General features: G+C 31.7%; 1 protein-coding gene across 1 annotated transcript; it reads right to left on the reverse strand.

Annotated features, from left to right (window-relative positions):
- Positions 1–5,704: 5,704 nt before the first annotated feature.
- LOC134689877 (reticulocyte-binding protein 2-like) lies at positions 5,705–24,994 on the reverse strand. The gene is made up of 11 exons (XM_063549847.1): positions 24,764–24,994; positions 13,511–13,768; positions 11,352–11,651; positions 10,870–11,106; positions 9,823–10,122; positions 8,777–8,950; positions 8,358–8,594; positions 7,438–7,611; positions 7,019–7,255; positions 6,370–6,606; positions 5,705–6,061 (listed from the first exon to the last, which is right to left on the reverse strand). The coding sequence occupies exons 1-11, from the start codon at positions 24,992–24,994 to the stop codon at positions 5,705–5,707; spliced, it is 2,742 nt and encodes a 913-aa protein (XP_063405917.1).
- Positions 24,995–26,243: the final 1,249 nt, after the last annotated feature.

Below are 26,243 nucleotides of genomic sequence, written 5' to 3' on the forward strand. Positions count from 1 at the left end.
GTTCTGTTTTTATATTGTGTGTTATGTACTATTTTTTTTTATTTTTTTTATATTTTTACTTTTTCGATCTATGATTTGGATTGTCCCTCTGGAATCCTTTACCCCTTTCTTATGTTTTATCGGTCGTCCCATTATCTATATCCCTCTTATCAGCATTTGATATTATTTCGTATCACGGCTTCTTGACGTCAAATAAGTTGATCCGGCCTTAATAACATTGACCATGACATATCAGCGACGTCATAATTGTTGATCCGACGTTGATATTTGACCCGAATTAATCAAGCTAACTTCTGGTTGCTGGTGAAACTAAGAAAACACTTCCAAAAGACGCAAACACAACCCAATACATCGATCATCAGGTTACACACATTATACAGGTTCAATCGACACAAATCTTGGTATTGTGACTCACAGCAGATGTTTTACGATATGAACATTCACATAACCTGATAATCAGTAGATGGGTTCCACGTTTAGATAATCTTACCTTCCCGGGACCCCTGTGATCAATCTCCAGTTTTTTTGTGGGATTCGTGTTGCTTAGTCTTTAGTCGTCTATGTTGTGTATTGTGTACTATCATTTGTCTGTTTGCCTTTTTACATTTTAGTCATGGTGTTTATTCGTCTTTGAGTTTGACTGTGTCTCTAGTATCATTTGCCTATCTCTCATATTACATGTCGTATTGACTGTTCGTGTATTAAATATATTTATTTCTATGGCATTTTCATCTTTAAAGTTAGTTTTAAAATTGTTGTCAAGGACATTAATGTAATAAATATCTATTACTGAACTGAAAAAATGTATATTCTTGATTCTGTCTTTAATTACACGAATAGTGAAACATTATACATGTATAATGTACACTGCATTTTATAAACATTTAAACAAGATTGACATGTTCCTGAAATGAAATAATTATATTGTGCATTTTTCAACAAAAAACTAATCACGCAAAAAAATTGGTTAAAAATTTTATTAGAAGAAAGAAAATAAATTGCAACATTTAATTACTTCCGTTAGCTGTGACTTGTTTTGAGGAATTTGAACTTCATTTAAAGGTTAAAAAGATTTTCATAATTGATCGCATTTTTTATATTAAAAGTTGCAAGTTCAAGAAAAAATCGTCAGAATTGTGCAAATGTGAATGTTCGTATTATTTTGATTGGCACTGGTAATTTTAAGGTTCATAGTACTGTAAAATTAGAAGAAACTTCTCTCCTTTGTCCATAGTAAGTTTTGCAGATGGTCTATGTAATGCATAGATGTATTCAAAATACATAGTTTACACTACATATAAAATTTAATGATTTATTGATAAAACAAAATGTTCTGTATGTTATTATTTTAATAATGTAGTTCAGTAAATGAAAAATAAACCTAAAGTATAATAAAGTACATTTACAGTTCAATAATTACATTTCTAGACATTACACCACACCTTCCTATATCTATTAAGATTATTTATGTATTTATAATTGTCTACAATGTAACATAGTGTGTCTGAAAACACAATCGAACGTTGTCGGAAGTGCAACACATGCTTAAACATGTTTAACAATGATGTAATGTACATCTACCAAAAACTTTTTATTTTTGTTATTTTAAGACAAATATACATGTGCAAGTGTATGTTTGTTAATGTAACGTTTCGTAAAAGGACAAACTGAACAATTACATTTTAAAAGTAAAACAGAAATATGTATTATGTACACGATGTATGAATAAAATAAATGGTGAGATTTAAAGTGATGATTTAATATCTTGGAACACAAACAGTTAGTTTCAATGCATTTAGCAAAATAAAACACAAAAACGTAAAGAAAAGATTGTAAGACATATGTATTATACATGTGGGAATAAGTAGCGAATTGCCAATCATACGGATTATGCTGGTGTCCCTTACAAACATGAATTCATATTCATCAGTAGAAAATAGAATGCATGAATAAGAAAATTGGATTGAAGAAAGATCGTCAATAAAACCAATGTGAAAGGGGATGAGCTATCAAACCCACTAGAAGTTGGTTAAACTTTGTCATACAAAAGTCTGCACACATGCAAAAAAAGTATTCGACTACCTGTAATGTATTACATGTATACAATGTTTAATCCAGCTGTCCTAAGTCAGGAATCTGATGTACATTAGTTGTCAAGAGTCCGCTTTGAAGACCATACCTTGACCTATAATGGTTTACCTTTATAAACTATTTGGGTGAAGAATTGTCTCATTGGAACTCCAACCACATCTTCCTATATCTATATAAGTAACTTAGACTGTGGGAGGTTAATGGTGTCTCCATGTGCACTTTAACATCCAGGTATTCATTTGAGTTGAATATAGGGTTAAATACAAAAACTAATCAGACATCCAAGATGTTTTTTTTTAAATTTGATTCAGGTCTTTTAAAATGCTAACTAAAAACTATCTCAAGAGTCGTTATAAATAGTATCTGTCAAAAACAATAACTTTTATTGATCAGTAAATAAAAGGGGTTTTCAACATTTCTCATACGGGAATTTTCTGAAAATTTCACTAAAATTCATAAAGACTCTTATATAATAAGCATGATAAGTGACGTCTAGATACTTAAAACCTAGACTCTCACAAAATCTTAAATTCAAAGCCAAAATTATCGGTTAATAAAATTCGGAAAACTTCTCTAGAATACTACAGATGATAATCCCGGTTCGTGGTATCATGCTAGTTTCAAATGCAGTATTATATTATGTAACTTCCCGTCAGAACAATATCTTTGAAAAAAAGTCTAACTGTATCTACATTATCAAGTTTAAAAAGCGTAATTTGATGTTTAATGTTATATACTATTAGTAACTTCATTCATGTTGCGTCAATGGACATCTTGTGATAATTTCGAAAAATATGAACTAAAATATCATCTATACAAACTATAGCTACAAGTAATTATTCTGAGGTTATATATGTCGACCACTTACTGAAATCAATTCCTTTTTTTTTTATCTTAATATATAATTGTAATCACGGCACATACAAAAAGTACTAAGACTATTGGCCGCTGAGTATCCTGTAGTTAACAGTGGTATATCAAAGACACAGCATTAGGTGGTATGATCTATGACGTTAACAGTAGTATAGCAAAGACACGGCTTTGGGTTTTGTGCTCTATAACGTTTATAGTGGAATATCAAAGGCACGGCTTTGGGTTCTGTGGCCTATAACGTTTACAGTTGAATATCAAAGGCACGGCATTGGTTGTGCGCTATAACGTTCATAGTGGTATACCAAAGGTACGTCATTAGATTTGTGCTCTATGACGCACACAGTGGTATATAAAAGGCACGGCACTCGTTGTTGTGATGTATAACGTTCACAGTGGTATATAAAAGGCACGGCATCATGTGTTATGCTCTTTGACGCTCACAGTGGTAAATAAAAGGCACGGCACTGATTTTTGTACTGTATGACGTACACACTAGTATATCAAAGGCACGGCACTATGTGTTGTTCTGTATGACGACCACGGTGGTTTATCAAAAGCACGGCATTGGTTGTGCTCTGTACATTCGCAGTGGTATATCAAAGGCACTTCCTTATGTGTTGTTCTGTATGACGTTCACGGTGGTTTATCAAAGGCACGGAATTGGTTGTTATGCTCTTTAACGTTCGCAGTAGTATATCAAATGCACGGCACTGATGCTTTGTACTGTTTGAAGTACATAGTAGTATTCCAAAGACAAGGCACTGTTTGTTTTGCTGTATGGTTTACACAGTAATTATCAAAGGCACAGCACTGGTTTTAGTGTTGTAAAACGTTCACAGTGGTATATCAAAGGCACGGCATTATGTGTTGTGCTCTACTACGTTCACAGTGGTAAATTAAAGGCACGGCACTGGTTGACAATAAGCGATATTTATCTACGGTTGTTGATATGTTACCCGTATAGTATATGTTTTGCATGCATAGAAGCTTAAATACTTAAAAATTATATTCATTTGGAGTGAAGTCATTTTTTTTTTGTTATTGTGTCATCCATTTGTTACTGTAGAATGTACACAAATCACATTACGTTAGAACTATGATAATTCATAAACAATTCATTTGATTCTGTTTAAATTTGTATTTGCCAATATGTCATAAGTCATCCAGCTATTATTATATGAGTAGCTGCTTTATTGGCCCGCATCCAACTCTCTTGTTATTCATAAAGATAATACAAAGCATAACATGCAATTGTCCTCATCAATAAAACTGACCGATGTTAAATGCAGCAATTACATTATTTAGCAGGTGGTAAATTCCATAAATTGAAAGCCACAATATTCAACAACTTCGGTTAATACGAACATTATAAACATGTACATGTACTTTAATTTTAAATATTACAGTAATGAAAGACATATTACACTTTTGGATTTTGTAAAACATGATGTTAATATTTTCAATATTCGATTTTTGTACACAGCTGTCCATCATTACGTACATTGATTAATTAGCACATTATACTTCTTCATAACAGTTTTGTATTTCATCGCTTTACCATTTAAGGTGTATCTCAGAACAGGTAATGCAATTATATATTTTTTTGGACATTGCTTTGCTTTTTTTTAACAAAAACATGTATTGTGGACATTTTCTCATAGTTTTACTGAAGTTTTTAATTTTGGTGTTTCTTACCTTGACGATTTTGTTCCAACCATTTAAGTTATCAAAGAACGTTTCAATAGAAATAATAAATTGCTGAAGCATTGGTTCAAGAACTTTGCATATTTCATGCCGCAAAAGGGACCATCTTGGATTTTTTTTTTTTTTTTTTTTTTTTAGATCCTTCAAAAATGCTTATGTTTCAATTTCACCATAAAATTATACGTAAACTTTATGAATTCAATGTTCAGCTTTTATTTATCGATACAGATAGTTTCTGAATGTTGACTCTTCATAAAATTACAATTTATATGTAACCTAAAATATTCTTATTGTTAAAAATCAATAAGTCAGAGATACATTTTGTATATTTACCCATTGATACCATTGTCAGGTGGTAGTGTTATGGGGTGTATAAAATCCTGACTATTGAAAAACAAATAAAAGATAAAAAAAAAAAAATTACAACTGAATATTGATCAAACATACCGAAACACATTATTTTAGTGCTAATAACTATTTTAAATGGAAAATAAGAATTAGGTGAGAAGTAAATTTTTCTATAACAAGGGGGGATTCAGTTTATCATAGCGATCTTTTGATCCCAAGGAAAATTTTCTGTGTTGTTAAAAATAGCAATTTACAACCGGTTAAAATAAGAAATAAAATTCTGGGTCAATAATTTTTTTTGAAACATGTATCAAACAATTTTGGAAGATCTGTTATCAAGAATTGATAGATTAACAAATATATAAAGTCTTAGAACGTAATTTTCTATTTTATTCGTAATAACTTATTTCCAAATTATTTTATAAATTAATCTGATTCAAGCATTTAAAAATTCAGAATATAATTTTTGAGAAGCGACCAGCTTTGTTTGAACGATAGACTGCTATGTTTGAACGATAGACTGTAAATCATCAACGATAGACTGTAAACCATCAACGACAGAATTTAAATCATAAACGGTAGACTGTAAATTTTCAACGATAGACTGTAAATCATCAACGATAGACTAGTAATCATCACCGATAGACTGTAACTCATAAACGATATACTGTAAATCATCAACGATAGACTAGTAATCAACACCGATAGACTGTAACTCATCATCGATATACTGTAAATCATCAACAATAGACTGTAAACTATCAACATCAGAATTTAAATCATCAACGGTAGACTGTAAATCATCAACGATAGACTGTAAACCATCAACACTTAACTGTGAATCATCCACGATAGACTGTAAATCATCCACAATAGACTGTAAACTATCAACATCAGAATTTAAATCATCAACGATAGACTGTAAATCATCAACGATAGACTGTAAACCATCAACACTTAACTGTGAATCATCCACGATAGACTGTAAATCATCCACAATAGACTGTAAATCATCCACAATAGACTGTAAATCATCCGCGATAGACTGTATTTGTCAACGATAGACTGTAAATCATCAACGATAGACTGTAAATCATCAACGATAGACTGTAAATCATCAACAATAGACTGTAAACTATCAACATCAGAATTTAAATCATCAACGGTAGACTGTAAATCATCAACGATAGACTGTAAATCATCAACGCTTAACTGTGAATCATCCACGATAGACTGTAAATCATCCACAAGAGACTGTAAATCATCAACGATAGACTGAAAACCATCAACGATAGACTGTAAATCATCAACGATAGACTGTAAATCATCAACGAAAGACTGTAAATCATCAACGATAGACTGTAAATCATCAACGATAGACTGGTAATCATCACCGATAGACTGTAACTCATCATCGATATACTGTAAATCATCAACAATAGACTGTAAACTATCAACATCATAATTTAAATCATAAACGGTAGACTGTAAATCATCAACGATAGACTGTAAATCATCAACGCTTAACTGTGAATCATCCACGATAGACTGTAAATCATCCACAATAGACTGTACATCATCAACGATAGACTAAAAACCATCAACGATAGACTGTAAATCATCCGCGATAGACTGTAATTGTCAACGATAGATTGTAAATCATCAACGATAGACTGTAAATCATCAACGATAGACTGTAAATCATCAACGATAGACTGTAAACCATCAACGATAGACTGTTAATCATCAACGATAGACTGTAAATCATCAACGATAGACTGTAAATCATCAACAATAGACTGGTAATCATCACTGATAGACTGTAACTCATCAACGATAAATTGTAAATTATCAACGATAGACTGTAAACAATCAACGATAGACTGTAAACCATCAACGACAGAATTTAAATCATAAACAGCAGACTGTAAATCATCAACGATAGACTGTAATCATCAACGATAGACTAGTAATCATCACCGATAGACTGTAACTCATCAACGATATACTGTAAATCATCAACAATAGACTGCAAACCATCAACGACAGAATTTAAATCATCAACGGTAGACTGTAAATCATCAACGATAGACTGTAAATCATCAACGCTTAAATGTATATCATCCAGGATAGACTGTAAATCATAAACGATAGACTGTAAATCATCCACAATAGACTGTAAATCATCAACGTTAGACTGCAAATCATCAACGATAGACTGTAAATCATCCGCGATAGACTGTAATTGTCAACGATAGACTGTCAATCATCAACGATGGACTGTAAATCATCAACGATAGACTGTAAATTATCAACGATAGACTGTAAACCATCAACTATAGACTGAAAATCATCAACTATAGACTGTAAATCATCAACGATATACTGTAAATCATCAACGATAGACTGTTAATCATCCACGATTAACTGTGGATTATCAACGATAGACTGTAAACCATCAACGATAGACTGTAAACCATCAACGACAGAATTTAAATCATAAACGGTAGACTGTGAATCATCATTGATAGACTGAAAATCATCAACGATAAACTGGTAATCATCACCGATAGACTGTAACTCATCAACGATATACTATAAATCATCAACAATAGACTGAAAACCATCAACGATAGACTGTAAATCATCCGCGATAGACTGTAATTGTCAACGATAGACTGTAAATCATCAACGATAGACTGTAAATCATCAACGATAGACTGTAAATCACAACGATAGACTGGTAATCATCACTGATAGACTGTAACTCATCAACGATAAACTGTAAATTATCAACGATAGACTGTAAATCATCAACGATAGACTGGAAATCATCAACGATAGACTGTAAATCATCAACGCTTAACTGTGAATCATCCACGATAGACTGTAAATCATCCACAATAGACTGTACATCATCAACGATAGACTAAAAACCATCAACGATAGACTGTAAATCATCCGCGATAGACTGTAATTGTCAACGATAGATTGTAAATCATCAACGATAGACTGTAAATCATCAACGATAGACTGTAAATCATCAACGATAGACTGTAAACCATCAACGATAGACTGTTAATCATCAACGATAGACTGTAAATCATCAACGATAGACTATAAATCATCAACAATAGACTGGTAATCATCACTGATAGACTGTAACTCATCAACGATAAATTGTAAATTATCAACGATAGACTGTAAACAATCAACGATAGACTGTAAACCATCAACGACAGAATTTAAATCATAAACAGCAGACTGTAAATCATCAACGATAGACTGTAATCATCAACGATAGACTAGTAATCATCACCGATAGACTGTAACTCATCAACGATATACTGTAAATCATCAACAATAGACTGCAAACCATCAACGACAGAATTTAAATCATCAACGGTAGACTGTAAATCATCAACGATAGACTGTAAATCATCAACGCTTAAATGTATATCATCCAGGATAGACTGTAAATCATAAACGATAGACTGTAAATCATCCACAATAGACTGTAAATCATCAACGTTAGACTGCAAATCATCAACGATAGACTGTAAATCATCCGCGATAGACTGTAATTGTCAACGATAGACTGTCAATCATCAACGATGGACTGTAAATCATCAACGATAGACTGTAAATTATCAACGATAGACTGTAAACCATCAACTATAGACTGAAAATCATCAACTATAGACTGTAAATCATCAACGATATACTGTAAATCATCAACGATAGACTGTTAATCATCCACGATTGACTGTGGATTATCAACGATAGACTGTAAACCATCAACGATAGACTGTAAACCATCAACGACAGAATTTAAATCATAAACGGTAGACTGTGAATCATCATTGATAGACTGAAAATCATCAACGATAAACTGGTAATCATCACCGATAGACTGTAACTCATCAACGATATACTATAAATCATCAACAATAGACTGAAAACCATCAACGATAGACTGTAAATCATCCGCGATAGACTGTAATTGTCAACGATAGACTGTAAATCATCAACGATAGACTGTAAATCATCAACGATAGACTGTAAATCACAACGATAGACTGGTAATCATCAATGATAGACTGTAACTCATCAACGATAAACTGTAAATTATCAACGATAGACTGTAAATCATCAACGATAGACTGGAAATCATCAACGATAGACTGTAAACCATCAACGACATAATTTTAATCATAAACAGCAGACTGTAAATCATCAACGATAGACTGTAATCATCAACGATAGACTAGTAATCATCACCGATAGACTGTAACTCATCAACGATATACTGTAAATCATCAACGATAGACTGTAAACCATCAACGACAGAATTTAAATCATCAACGGTAGACTGTAAATCATCAACGATAGACTGTAAATCATCAACGATAGACTGTAAATCATCAACGCTTAAATGTATATCATCCAGGATAGACTGTAAATCATAAACGATAGAGTGTAAATCATCCACAATAGACTGTAAATCATCAACGTTAGACTGCAAATCATCAACGATAGACTGTGAATCATCCGCGATAGACTGTAATTGTCAACGATAGACTGTAAATCATCAACGATGGACTGTAAATCATCAACGATAGACTGTAAATTATCAACGATAGACTGTAAACAATCAACTATAGACTGTAAATCATCAACTATAGACTGTAAATCATCAACGATATACTGTAAATCATCAACGATAGACTGTTAATCATCCACGATTGACTGTAGATTATCAACGATAGACTGTAAACCATCAACGATAGACTGTAAATCATCAACGATAGACTGTAAACCATCAACGACAGAATTTAAATCATAATCGGTAGACTGTGAATCATCAACGATAGACTGTAAATCATCAACGATAGACTGGTAATCATCACCGATAGACTGTAACTCATCAACGATAGACTGTAAATCATCAACGATAGACTGGTAATCAGCACCGATAGACTTGAGATCATCAACGATATAATTGAAATCTTCAACACTAGACTGTAAATTAAAAACGATAGACTGTAAATCATCATCGACAGACTGTAAAACATCCACGATACACTGTGAATCATCAATGATCGACTGTCAATCATCAACGATAGACTGTAAATCATAACGACAGACCGTAAGTCATCCACAATAGACTGTAAATCATCAACTTTAGACTGAAAATCATCAACGATATACTGTAAATCATCCGCGATAGACTGAAATTGTCAACGATAGACTGTAAATCATCAAAGATAGACTGTAAATCATCAACGATATACTGTAAAATCATCAATGATAGACTGTAAATCATCAACGATAGACTGTAAATCATCAACGATAGACTGTAAACCATCAACGATAGACTGTTAATCATCAACGATAGACTGTAAATCATCAATGATAGACTGTAAATCATCAACGATAGACTGTAAATCATCAACGATAGACTGTAAATCATCAACGATAGACTGTAAATCATCAACGATAGACTGTAAATCATCAACAATAGACTAGTAATCATCACTGATAGACTGTTACTCATCAACGATAAACTGTAAATCATCAACGATAGACTGTAATCATCAACGATAGACTAGTAATCATCACCGATAGACTGTAACTCATCAACGATATACTGTAAATCATCAACAATGGACTGTAAACCATCAACGACAGAATTTAAATCATCAACGGTAGACTGTCAATCATCAACGATAGACTGTAAATCATCAACGCTTAAATGTATATCATCCAGGATAGACTGTAAATCATAAACGATAGACTGTAATCATCAACGATAGACTAGTAATCATCACCGATAGACTGTAACTCATCAACGATATACTGTAAATCATCAACGATAGACTGTAAACCATCAACGACAGAATTTAAATCATCAACGGTAGACTGTAAATCATCAACGATAGACTGTAAATCATCAACGCTTAAATGTATATCATCCAGGATAGACTGTAAATCATAAACGATAGAGTGTAAATCATCCACAATAGACTGTAAATCATCAACGTTAGACTGCAAATCATCAACGATAGACTGTGAATCATCCGCGATAGACTGTAATTGTCAACGATAGACTGTAAATCATCAACGATGGACTGTAAATCATCAACGATAGACTGTAAATTATCAACGATAGACTGTAAACAATCAACTATAGACTGTAAATCATCAACTATAGACTGTAAATCATCAACGATATACTGTAAATCATCAACGATAGACTGTTAATCATCCACGATTGACTGTAGATTATCAACGATAGACTGTAAACCATCAACGATAGACTGTAAATCATCAACGATAGACTGTAAACCATCAACGACAGAATTTAAATCATAATCGGTAGACTGTGAATCATCAACGATAGACTGTAAATCATCAACGATAGACTGGTAATCATCACCGATAGACTGTAACTCATCAACGATAGACTGTAAATCATCAACGATAGACTGGTAATCAGCACCGATAGACTTGAGATCATCAACGATATAATTGAAATCTTCAACACTAGACTGTAAATTAAAAACGATAGACTGTAAATCATCATCGACAGACTGTAAAACATCCACGATACACTGTGAATCATCAATGATCGACTGTCAATCATCAACGATAGACTGTAAATCATAACGACAGACCGTAAGTCATCCACAATAGACTGTAAATCATCAACTTTAGACTGAAAATCATCAACGATATACTGTAAATCATCCGCGATAGACTGAAATTGTCAACGATAGACTGTAAATCATCAAAGATAGACTGTAAATCATCAACGATATACTGTAAAATCATCAATGATAGACTGTAAATCATCAACGATAGACTGTAAATCATCAACGATAGACTGTAAACCATCAACGATAGACTGTTAATCATCAACGATAGACTGTAAATCATCAATGATAGACTGTAAATCATCAACGATAGACTGTAAATCATCAACGATAGACTGTAAATCATCAACGATAGACTGTAAATCATCAACGATAGACTGTAAATCATCAACAATAGACTAGTAATCATCACTGATAGACTGTTACTCATCAACGATAAACTGTAAATCATCAACGATAGACTGTAATCATCAACGATAGACTAGTAATCATCACCGATAGACTGTAACTCATCAACGATATACTGTAAATCATCAACAATGGACTGTAAACCATCAACGACAGAATTTAAATCATCAACGGTAGACTGTCAATCATCAACGATAGACTGTAAATCATCAACGCTTAAATGTATATCATCCAGGATAGACTGTAAATCATAAACGATAGAGTGTAAATCATCCACAATAGACTGTAAATCATCAACGTTAGACTGAAAATCATCAACGATATACTGTAAATCATCCGCGATAGACTGTAATTGTCAACGATAGACTGTAAATCATCAAAGATAGACTGTAAATCATCAACGATATACTGTAAAATCATCAATGATAGACTGTAAATCATCAACGATAGACTGTAAATCATCAACGATAGACTGTAAACCATCAACGATAGACTGTTAATCATCAACGATAGACTGTAAATCATCAATGATAGACTGTAAATCATCAACGATAGACTGTAAATCATCAACGATAGACTGTAAACCATCAACGATAGACTGTTAATCATCAACGATAGACTGTAAATCATCAACGATAGACTGTAAATCATCAACAATAGACTAGTAATCATCACTGATAGACTGTTACTCATCAACGATAAACTGTAAATTATCAACGATAGACTGTAAACCATCAACGATAGACTGTAATCATCAACGATAGACTAGTAATCATCACCGATAGACTGTAACTCATCAACGATATACTGTAAATCATCAACAATAGACTGTAAACCATCAACGACAGAATTTAAATCATCAACGGTAGACTGTCAATCATCAACGATAGACTGTAAATCATCAACGCTTAAATGTATATCATCCAGGATAGACTGTAAATCATAAACGATAGAGTGTAAATCATCCACAATAGACTGTAAATCATCAACGTTAGACTGCAAATCATCAACGATAGACTGTTAATCATCCGCGATAGACTGTAATTGTCAACGATAGACTGTAAATCATCAACGATGGACTGTAAATCATCAACGATATACTGTAAATCATCAACGATAGACTGTTAATCATCCACGATTGACTGTAGATTATCAACGATAGACTGTAAACCATCAACGATAGACTGTAAATCATCAACGATAGACTGTAAACCATCAACGACAGAATTTAAATCATAATCGGTAGACTGTGAATCATCAACGATAGACTGTAAATCATCAACGATAGACTGGTAATCATCACCGATAGACTGTAACTCATCAACGATAAACTGTAAATCATCAACGATAGACTGTTAATCATCCACGATTGACTGTAGATTATCAACGATAGACTGTAAACCATCAACGATAGACTGTAAATCATCAACGATAGACTGTAAACTATCAACGACAGAATTTAAATCATAATCGGTAGACTGTGAATCATCAACGACAGAATTTAAATCATCAACGATAGACTGGTAATCAGCACCGATAGACTTGAGATCATCAACGATATAATTGAAATTTTCAACACTAGACTGTAAATTAAAAACGATAGACTGTAAATCATCATCGACAGACTGTAAAACATCCACGATACACTGTGAATCATCAATGATCGACTGTAAATCATCAACGATAGACTGTAAATCATAACGACAGACCGTAAGTCATCCACAATAGACTGTAAATCATCAACTTTAGACTGAAAATCATCAACGATATACTGTAAATCATCCGCGATAGACTGTAATTGTCAACGATAGACTGTAAATCATCAACGATAGACTGTAAATCATCAACGATATACTGTAAAATCATCAATGATAGACTGTAAATCATCAACGATAGACTGTAAATCATCAACAATAGACTGGTAATCATCAACGATAGACTGTTAATCATCCACGATTGACTATAAATTATCAACGATAGACTGTAGATTATCAACGATAGACTGTAAATCATCAACGATTAACTGTAAACCATCAACGACAGAATTTGAATCACCAACAATAGACTGTTAACCATCAACGACAGAATTTAAATCATCAACGGTAGACTGTAAATCATCAACGATAGACTGTAAATCATCAACGATAGACTGTAAATCATCAACGATAGACTGGTAATCATCACCGATAGACTGTAAATCATCAACGATCAATTGTTAATCATCAACGATAGACTGTCAATCTTCAAAGTTAGACTAAGCATCTTTAGTTCTAGACATTAAATCTCAGGCTGTCGACTTTGAATCTCTGGTTATTGTCTTTGTTTCCCAATGCTACACTGTTCATCAGTGGTTTTCGTTTATTGCTGTTAATCATATAAGCTTTTCGATTTATTTTTTTCTAAATAAAACAGGCTGTATTCTCGTTTGAATAAATTAACATAATGTGTCATTTCATGGTTTTTTATGGCTGACTATGAGGTATGGGTTTTACACATTACGCTGGCCTATTGTTGTTTAGCTCTGAATTAATAGGGTCCTTGTGGAAATTTGTCTCATTGGCAATGATACCACATCTTCTTATTTTTATGTTATAAGTTCACTGTTTGATAACCTGATATCAATGTTAAACTAAGTGTAATATTGTAAGTCATGTAATATTATAAATGACAATATTTCAGCACAGTATCATGTCGAATTGCTGGCATGTGTTTATGTTTGCCCTCAGCGTATACCATGTATCGAATGCAGGCAGTAAGTTACATTTTATTTATGACTGACCTTGTTGTAAACAATGGTCACAGAACATCGAAATGATCAACATATACTTGATATACATGATTGTATTTGGATGTTAAATATTAATGTGTTTACGACAGATATATTAAAACTACATTTACATGCACTTCGGGTGAAAGTGTATCATTTTTTTACTGAGCTGATGTGAATTTTCCATCTATGAATATATATATGTAATCTTTGGTCAAAGGAAATACAATGTACATGTTTATTAAATACACATATAAATATGTAACTATCAAAATGATCTTATAATGAAATTGTATACGACTTTCATACAAGTGAGAGAAGACACATACAGAATCAGGGATGGGGTAATCGTAATCGTTTGTAATTGATTACATTTTTTGAAGTAATCGAGATTAATCTGTAATTGAAGACATTTTCGATTACATGTATTCGTAATTTAATCGATTACAGCAAAAAATTGGATGTAATCATCGATTACTTTTCGATTACATTTCGATTACTTTAGTAAAATAATTTGATGAAAAACAACCCATTTCAGAGGAAAATATGTATGTTATCACTTTGAAGTACAGATAGAATATTATGCATCAACAATACTTGAGAGTTAGGCAACTGCCTTATTTCTATCTATTGTCTCAAGCTGCATTATGAGTAATCAGATCCCTAACTAAATTTACTTTATATCTAGCTTTTTAAAACAAATGGATGTATGTGATTGTCAATAATTCAAGAGCTTGAATATCAAAATTATAAAATAGATTTGAAATAATAAAATAGATCTTAAATAAGAAATGTGTCAGTCTTTCGTTAAGTTCTGTACTACATTTTTAAAAGTAGTAAGTTTATTTGTATTATATTTTATGAAAACATCATTTTCAATCAGAGTTGAAATTAAAGCTAAGAATAGATAATCAGTTGATTTCTTATATGTTATGTTATACATTGAATTAAAAAAGAATAAAAAATCCTTTTAACATTAATGAACCAATGGCAATGCAGTGTAATTCTTTTTAGAAATAGATACATGTATCCCTTTGACACTATAAATATATTTTGTATATAATTTGATTTGAGAAGTCAACAAATCTTAACAACATTCTTGCCTTTCCTAATAAGATGATCAAAGTCTTCTAATCAATAACAAACATAGCTTGTTTTTATTTCAATTATCTTATGTCTAATTAAGAAGGAAATTTACAGTATGTAGCCCCAGGTTATAAATTGTACTCCAGTGGCAGTTAAATAATCTGTAATTAGGGTGGTTATCCAAACAAAAGGTTTAAATTATGCATGTCAATAGCTGAACTAATTAATTATTCTACTTTTTTTTATATTTCCTTAAACATTATGAATAACTATGCTAAAATATTTTTTTTTTAGAGAGTTTAAACAAAAAAGCTAACTGAAGTCAGTAAGAAAGCAAAATTTTTGAAAAACAATTAGTTAAATTCTTTTATGTTGAAAGTAAAAATTTCAAGATTTTTTAAATATTTCTAATCTTCATTAAGAGATTTGATCTAAAAAAAACAGCTATTAACTAATAATTTAGAAACAATGCTTTGAATGATGCATTTGGTTAAGTTCTTAATTTCCACTACACAAATGTTGGGCAATAAAATTGTGTTTATTCATGTTATTTTTTTTTTAAATGTTGAGCATGTAATTGACAGTAATCGAAAAGGAATGTACCAAAAGTAATCGATTGTAATCGATTACATACTAAAATTTGAGTAATCGATTATTAATCGATTGCACAAAAATCCTTCATGTAATTGATTATTAATCGATTACATTTGTCAGTAATCGTGCCCATCCCTGTACAGAATACAATGATTTGCTCTTTTTAGAACTTACTCGTCAATGTGAGGCCTCGAATGGAAGATGCGGTGTGAACACCGATTTAAGTTGTTTTACCATGTTCGGTCCAGGATTTGTAAATAAAGGAAAATGCTGTGGTAATAGACCGTGTTGCGTATGTAAGTATGTAATAGCAATGTTCTCTTATCATGCTTATAATTAAAAGATAAATGTGGGCCGTTGCCAACAAGTGTCATCGTTATATGTTATGTATGTGACTGTGTTATGTCAGCCCTGTAAATAAGTGATTGTCGTTATTTGCTTATAATCATTTTTTATTCTGTTATCTGTCAAATCAGGCCTGTATTATTTTTCTCGTTTGCATTGTTTCAACTTTTCTAATTTTGAGTTTTTGAAGTGTCCATTGTGCGATATGGATTCTGTTTATTGTTGAAGCTGATTACGTTGATGCTACTTCGTCCCTTGTAGAAACCGGTTTCAGTGACAATATTATTAAATTTTCTTATTCCTTGAAATTACATTTGGAAAATGTGATTTCAGTATATATCATTTGCATACGGCCAAGTATTACCTACTTTCACACACAAAACACATCTGTAATGCATTTTTATACAGATCACATAATTAAATTAACAAGTTTTAATGTTCTTATTAAGAGGGCTCGTATTTTACGCAGACGTCGATTTTTACCTTTAATAGTCTTTGGAGCTTTGCTTATGTTTAATAACATTAATTAATTTGTATATCCTCCTTTCAAAGCAGACGCTTTTTTGTTTATATATTACTCATCACTGTTGTTTTACTTAATACAACCACATTTTCGACAACAGAGATCTTATCTGCATCCAAATTGTTTACTTTCTATTTCTATGTAGCAATATTACTAAAACGCATATATATGAAGTACATATCGCCTTGTCCTTGTTAGAAAACTTCTACATACAGCATAGCTAGCTATTTATCACAGCGGTGAAATTCAAATTATCCCTACGTAAGTTTAACAAGAAAGGAACATATGGAATGAACGTGTTTTCATTCTTTGTTAAATAATATTTAGACTATGACTTCAATATATTATTGCAGTTGAATGTGAGAATTTACAGATTGAATACGGGAAAGCTAATCTAAACGGTACAGGAGTAGGATCTACTGCCACCTTTTCTTGCCAAGCTGGTTATTGGTTACTTGGAAACAAGTTACTTACTTGTACGCGCAACGGATGGAGTGAATTTATTCCTATATGCTTTGGTACGAACTTAGTAAAACATGTTATATTGTACGCAGTATAAACTATAAACCTTCACAAACAAACGCAAAAATAAATTACTAACACATAACTATATCTTAGTTCACGAACGATTACTGTCTGTGGTGTATCAACTATAATAAATATATGCATGTAAAATACGTATTGAGCTATATTAAATTTTTTCATTGAACAAATGTTTCGTAAGTGCGCAAGTCACTTGCAAATTTGTGATTAGGAAACACTTCTTAAATATTTTGATTTTAAACATATTTTATTCATTAAGATATGAAAAGGATTGAGCAACAGGCACAGCATATAAAAGCTCTCTCCATATTATATGTTCAAGGTATAATTCAATTATAACCACTGTATTTAAAAAATGCAATATAGGGGAACATGCATGCTACTGGTGAACACATACGAGATACTATATGTTTACAGTGTTACTTACTAAGTTCAAAGTATATTTAAGAATATAGGCAATTACTCATCATGTATCGAGAACATTGAAAGATGCAAATATACTTTATAAGTCATTAGAAATATATATATATATGGCTTGAAAGAGACACTAAGCTTGCTTAGTGAATAACATTAATTCATGTTTCAGTGGAGGAGAAAAAAATTGAAAATTAAAACTAAATGAAACAAAAAATAAGTTTTTAACATTTGCTCACATATTGTTAAAACTAGAACATAAAACAGAATTCAAGTCATTGCCAAAAACAATTATCTGTCATATCTTGATTCTGTAGCAAGTGGAATTACTGTCGTTACACGCTTTGGTGGATCAAGATACAAATTCTTCCTTGGAATGATAAGCTGGTCTATAGCAGAGGTATTCTTTTTATATATGTTAACCAACCACAATGGGAAAGGGTAAGGGGGGTAATTGGGATAGTCTTATTGTATATTGCTAACGATTTGGAGTTCCATCCCTGTAACAATAAGAATAATCGATTCTCCTATATTCTTGCACTATTTAGGCAAAAGAGCAATATATAGTCGAATCAAAGTCATACATGTAGCTATGTGTTTTGTATGCTGATATTTTCGTCGTAAATTGTGCCGCATGTAGAGCAGGATCTGCTTATCCTTCAAGAGCACCTAAGACCATTCATAGTTTTTGGTGGGGTTCGTGTTGTTTATTCTTTAGTTTTCTATGTTATGTCATGTGTACTATTGTTTATCTGTTTGTCTTTTTCATTTTTAGCCATGGGGTTGTCAGTTTATTTTCGAATTATGAGTTTGACTGTCCCTCTGGTATTTTTCGTCTCTATTTTTGGTGATCATAAGAACAGGCACTTTACAACTTCCGGTCATAATACAGTTAGCAAAAAGTAAAATATCAAAAATCCCGATCTCCTTACAAATTTTTAAAACTTAAAGTCCATAATCAAACACATCAAATCAATGGATGACAGCTGTCTGTTTATGATTTGGTACAGGCATTTTCTCATTTCGAACATGATGAAATAAACATATGTGTATAGTCAGCTTTATTTTTCACTTGTATGGCAGTGGCATATACAAATGTAACAAATGTAAGTTTTACAATTTGTATTTCAAATATGATGATGTCTTTCACTCAATAACCATTATTTTAATGCATGCAAGCATCGTATGCATCTCGGAGCTCTTTAGATTATTGATCTTGTTTAAGATAAGGTCAATCATGTATAGGCCTGCTTTACATTTTTATTTCTTTCAATCAACAAGAAAGCAACGTCTTCAAATTATGATAAACATATTCTTTTATTTCCTATCTTGAAGCTGTGACCTACCCTCTGGTCCAAACGTATGGAGTAAAAATATCTCAATTGACATAGAACGCTCGTGTTTACAGTTTACTAACTTATTAGCAGGTACACCTTGAAGAAAGACTAAGATAAACCACGCAAGTACATTATCAGTCAACCAGTATCTGTTGATGACCCTCAAACATGATAAGTGTTGATTTCAGTCGCACTTTCTGATAACCTAGAGTGACTCAAAATTCAAACTTTACACAATATATTAATTTGGAATAGATACATTGTGGATTGTTTGATTTCCATCAACAAATTAGAAATTAATGATGGGTCTAGTTTTGAAATGAGAAGATAACCGAACATTGTATCTATCAAAATAAAAATATAAATGTAAACTATTTACAAAACATAAACACACTGTCTTAAAATATGTTTGTTCTCGAATATATCAAGTACAAAACTAAAGTTATATAATAATTATATTATAAATATATTCATATATGTATATAAACGAATTGAAAAAAGTCACGTTTGCTTAGCTGAATGTTGTCTGCTCTAGGGTTATTGTAAAACTCAAGGCGGAAATCTGACAACAATTGAAACTAAGGAGGAAAATGATTTTTTAAAATATGTAGCTTCTTTGATACACTTGACAGGAGAAATCTATCCAAGTAAGTATTTTACAGCTGCATGCAATTAACTAAAGGTTCCGTTATAAATAATCATTGTTCATTGATTTTGTTTTAGAATTCAAAATACTGTTTACATTTAAAGATTGCCGTTTTCATTAAATTTAGCATACACTATGACATTATTGTGCATGACGACTTTACGAATACAAACAAATGTAAACAAAATACAAACGCAAACAATTTGTTTTAATCGGTTATTCTCTTGTTAACATTTAAATAATAGACATAAATTCCGATTGTTCTCGTCATAAGAAACATTTAAACAGAGATCAGTGAAACCAAAAGCATAATTCACTCGTTAACACACACATATAAACTGAAATACACAGGCATATTTCACTTACATTAATTTCACGTCAATCTAATTGAAATTAAATCTCTCACTCGCTATTTTTTTTATTCTTGGTCGCTGCGTGGGCGACCAAGAATAAAAAAAAATAGCGAGTGAGAGATTTAATTTCAATTAGATTGATTTCACGTGAATCTAAATGCATGTGAATCTCAAACGAGTTTATACATGATTTTCACCTCAAACGAGTTTATCCATGATTTTCACCTCAAACGATTTAACAAATACTTACAATTCACATAAAATAGGTTTTAGTGATTTTCTCGTTTGAAAATCACATGATGATTTAGTGAGAAATTCATCACAGTTCACAATGCATTTTAAGAGAGTTTCACATAATTCTCAGTTATAAGTTAAATTAATATTTAGTGGCATCAATGACATTTTAAGAGTTATACTATGTGTGTTTTTCAAAAAAATCATATCATTTTATAAGGAGAGAAAAATACGACTATGTTACAATTTAGGTTGTATATTACATAATTAACGAATTTTATATCTTGATACCAAAATGATTATCTTTTACTACTAATATAAGCAGTATTTATATAGTATTGATTTCTTTTATAAGCGGATGTCCATGTATAGTCACTGCATTGTATTCCTACTACATCAAATTGTTATCTCACCAAGACTGACTTTGAGTCGTTCAACCTGTGTATAGACATATAAACGTGTTGGTGCTTTCTTTCATATAACTAATGATTTTTGTGATAATAAAATTTAGTTTTTTTTCCCATCTATATAATTTGGTCAAAAACTTTGTTTTAGGTTGTACATAATACAACAGGGAGATATCTCTGTAAAATCAGCTACACGTTTTAATTACGTTGTGGTGTTAAGGGAATATTAAGCTTCTCAATGATCAACATTAGTGTTTATCAAACCTCTATATAACCGGTGTAATTTTTTTGATTAATTGGTTGGTTCAAATTTTGAGATTTTTATATATTTTTATCGAGGATTAAACTATATATTTTGTCAAAATTTTATGAAAATTAAACGAGCCAAATAAATTTTAGTCGAGGTGTTGGGTACCACCTTAAAGTGCTTTTAATGATTTTCCGATTTCGATTATCACTACGATGAACAATCAACTAATGATTAATGTATTGTTAGATCGATGGTGGATAGGTCTAACAGACAAAAAGACCGAAGGTTCATTTGAATGGATTTCGGGTCATCAACTATCATACACTGACTGGTATCAAGGTGGATCCATTCAACCAGATAATATTGATTCAACAGAAGGAACAATTAATGCTTATTGTGCTGCTTTATCTCCTCTTCACTCATTCCAATGGGGGGACGAGGCGTGCTATCAGTTACTCAATGCATTTTGTGAAATTTGGTCAGTATTCATTCATATGCATCCTTTAATTCATTTCAGTTGTATCAAAATATTTCTTTTACAATTTTATAAGCACTTCATAAAATGGTTGGTATTTACACATTTTTTTAAAACGATATAAATATCACAAAAAAACGTTTGATGTACAATTGGTTATGGTAAATATTTGCAATTACATACATTTTTCTCGGAATTTGAAAAAAAAAAATACTGTCTTTTGTGTCGGTAAATATATAGTTTAATTAACTTTTGACAAACTGATATTTACATTAAAGCTACGTGTTTACTTCATAAAAAGACAGTAACTGTATAATATTGGTTTCATTTCACGTATTCAATCCTTTATTAATTTAAGTAAGTTATTAAAAATATACTCATGCATCTGTAAGCCTTTTTTTCTTTCTTTTGTAGATATCAGTAGCAGTCTTGGATTGCGATCATGACAGTATAATGTGTTGATTTAATAAATTTAATAAATCTATTAGCAGAGTCAATTTCGTACATATCTGTTTCTTTTTTGACTCTAGATATTTTTTTAGGGTCTTATATCTTATATTATCCCGATTTCGAGTAATTTCTCGCAAATTGATTGGCTGATATTGACATAATAAATTTAAGTACATTTTTTTATTACGTCAATTGGAATTGTCTCCTATTATGTGGACACAATTTGGAAGTTATTGTATTCCAATTTTACTTCAATTTGTAATCTACATTGAATCCTGACATAAAAATATGGCTGATTTCTTTGTGGCTATATGGATTTAAAAAATAAAGTGCAAATATGGTCAGTTTTGGTTGATGCGGTCAAATAATTTTGTTGCACAAGTCAGTCTAAAATATATATGGTTTGTTCACGCATCAATGTCCATATAATGGAATAATATGCAACTCTCATACAATTTAGAAGTTTAGCTAGCTCTTAAACCAGGTTAAATCCACCATTTTTTGCATCAGAAAATGCCTGTACTAAGTCAGGAATATGACAGTTGTTATTCATTCGTGTTTAAACTTTTGATTTTCCCATTTGATTAACTGTAAATTCAACAATAAGGAGACAAACACATATCTAAAGCTCATTAGGTAAATAAATGTCAATCAAATAAAAACATCAAAGTTAAAGACAATCTAAGATAAACCTCAATGAACGATTATTCCTTGATAACTGACTTATAACCTTGAAATTCGAGAATTGTTTTACTGGCCTAAGATTCACAGTTTGATAGGGGAACACGCAAAAATGTATAAAAAATAAACGGAAAATGAACTGAAAGTAACATGACCAGATATAGCAACACTAGTAACAGATATAGACGTATATCTAAGATTCAAAACAAATATCCTTACATCATTTGTTCAGTGAAATAGACACAATTATTAACTTAAGATGACCTTTGAAAAACTCAATTCCAAGTGTAAAGAGGAATCCGTGGAAAAGACTGTGGTTTTAAGGCTAACCACTAGCATACCTTTTGTAAATTATACCAAACACAGATTGAGAAGAAATGAATAAAACACACAATGTTCCTGTACAACGTATGCTTATTTGTAACAAGGCTGGTTTATTTTTCAAAATAGTGTGCTGGTTTCCTGACTTTTTCTAGAAGGAGTCAGATGATAGTAATGTGAATATGGATTAAATGTCTTTGTGTAACAGGATGCATTAACTCTTACCCATTTGACAAACTTTTAGAGTGTTCTATTTTTATCTGTATTCACATGCTGGAATCAAAAGTTACATTCATTTTGCCTCTTCTCGATTCATTTTGCAAATCATGTTTCCTACAAAGAAACTTTCCAATCTGGCCAAGAAAATCTTTGCAGACGAACAACATACAATATCGGATCTATAAGTGGATGAATCATTGTTAAAGTGTAACAGTAAGAAGTCCATTTAATTATGTGTTCCGAACATCCATAGAATTCTGTATAAAATTCCATAATACAACCTTGCTTGTTAGCAATAACAGTGATCAACATCACTATACTAAGTGTTTAAAGAGCCTTTATCATCAACAGTTCCATCATAGTTTTATTCGGGAGATTTTTTGTCTCATGAATATTCTAACAACGATTACTACATGGATAACGACGGTACAAATATATAGAAATGCCATTGGAATAGCATGCGTAAATAGTGTTGTCTTGATATTGATAGCTGACATAATTGTATCGCATATTGATTAATTTGTTTGAAACAGAAATATTTCAATAACCGTTTGAAGAACTGAGCTTAGATAACATATAATGCATCCAATAACAACTCCTTTGTTTGACGTTATCGGTCCTCATACAGCATATGTTTGTTTTATACCTTTCATTGATGTATCATTATTGGTTCCCTGGTACTGAAAAATATGATAATTAACACCTTTTTGAATAGTTATATTATGCTCTGATGTGAGTTGATCGTGATTAATTAACCGACGACGGCGATGCAATATCTTTCCCCTGACTATATTTAGAATATTATATTTCATTTATTCTTTTGAGGGAATTACAGTAGATATCATTGTACTACTGTTGCTGTTGAGGGAATTACAGTAGATATCATTGTACTACTGTTGCTGTTGAGGGAATTACAGTAGATATCATTGTACTACTGTTGCTGTTGAGGGAATTACAGTAGATATCATTGTACTACTGTTGCTGTTGAGGGAATTACAGTAGATATCATTGTACTACTGTTGCTGTTGAGGGAATTACAGTAGATATCATTGTACTACTGTTGCTGTTGATCATTGTACTACTGTTGCTGTTGATCATTGTACTACTGTTGCTGTTGATCATTGTACTACTGTTGCTGTTGATCATTGTACTACTGTTGCTGTTGATCATTGTACTACTGTTGCTGTTGATCATTGTACTACTGTTGCTGTTGATCAGTATACTCCAATTCAACTTATTTCGCAGTTCATTTGATTCGCTTTTAGCCATTTCTATTAAATTGAGAATTGACATGGGGAAATGTGTAAAAGGCAATGTGACAACAACCCAACCAAAGAACAGAAAACAGCCCACCAACGTTAGCTGGCACCTAAACAAAAATGTACACTAGTTCAGTGATAATGGACGTAAAACTAAACTCCGAAATATACACAAGAAACTAAAATTAAAAATCTTCTAAGAGGACAGAGGCTCCTGACTTGGGACAGGCACAAAATGCGATGGGGTTAAACAGTTTTTTTGTGATTTCAACGCTCCTTCTATAACTCTGGCCAATGTAGAAAAAACAAAAAAACACAAAATTAAGCGTTATAAAACTCAGTTCAAAAGAAGTCGGAGTCAGAAAATGAATTCCTTTTTCGCAGAGATTTAAATCCGTGATTTTCAAATTTATTTGAAGTAGTTTGAAAAGGAAAGATTTAATATAACATATTCGCTACGATTTTTAGTCGCATTGTTTTTTGTACTAACGAAAAATAAATCGGTCACGAATATACGTTAATTTACAGTTAGGGTTTTAAATTTTTGTTGTATAGTAAGCTGTTTGGTTTGTCATGTCATGTCTTGTTTGTTTTTGTTTTTTGACTCAAGTAAGTTCTGTTTTATCAAATAAACTTGTTTAAATCTTGTCGATAAAGGGTAAAACAGATTTGAAAATATTTTTGTTTTTTAAAGACGCTCTGCTATTTTTAAAGGTTCGTGTTTGGATTTTACGGTTCCTTACGAACATGTGTTGAATTTAATCTTCTCATTAAATCCATTTATATCATAACTATCGTTGACATTTTACAAAATATTAGTTTGTTTTTAACTTTTTTTCTGAAAAAGAGAGGCGAAAGAAAAGGAACATTCAAAATCATAAGTCGAAAATAAAATGACAGCGCAATGAGCATGATTAGTAAAAAAGATTAAAAAAGACAAAACTATATCAAACTATATAGCTAGATCAAATTTGACAAAAAAGAATATTATCAGTAATGTGGTCTGGTCCTAAGGTAAAAGAACTTTTTTGAAATGAAGGGCAAACTCATTATTTCAGAGTAGTCGAGAATACATGAGATACTCGTGAGAATTTGTGCTTTACACCTGAGGATCAGTATCTGCTTACCCCTCGGGAGCACCTAAGATCATTCCCTGTATTAGCTGTGTTCAAGTTGTTTTGTCTTTAGTTTTAAATGTTGTGTCTTGTGTACTTTTGTTTATGTGTTTGTCTCCCTAGCTCACCTGGCTCAAAGGACTA

This window comes from Mytilus trossulus, chromosome 11 (assembly GCF_036588685.1).
Source record: "Mytilus trossulus isolate FHL-02 chromosome 11, PNRI_Mtr1.1.1.hap1, whole genome shotgun sequence".
In the NCBI taxonomy this organism is placed as follows: Eukaryota; Metazoa; Mollusca; class Bivalvia; order Mytilida; family Mytilidae; genus Mytilus; species Mytilus trossulus.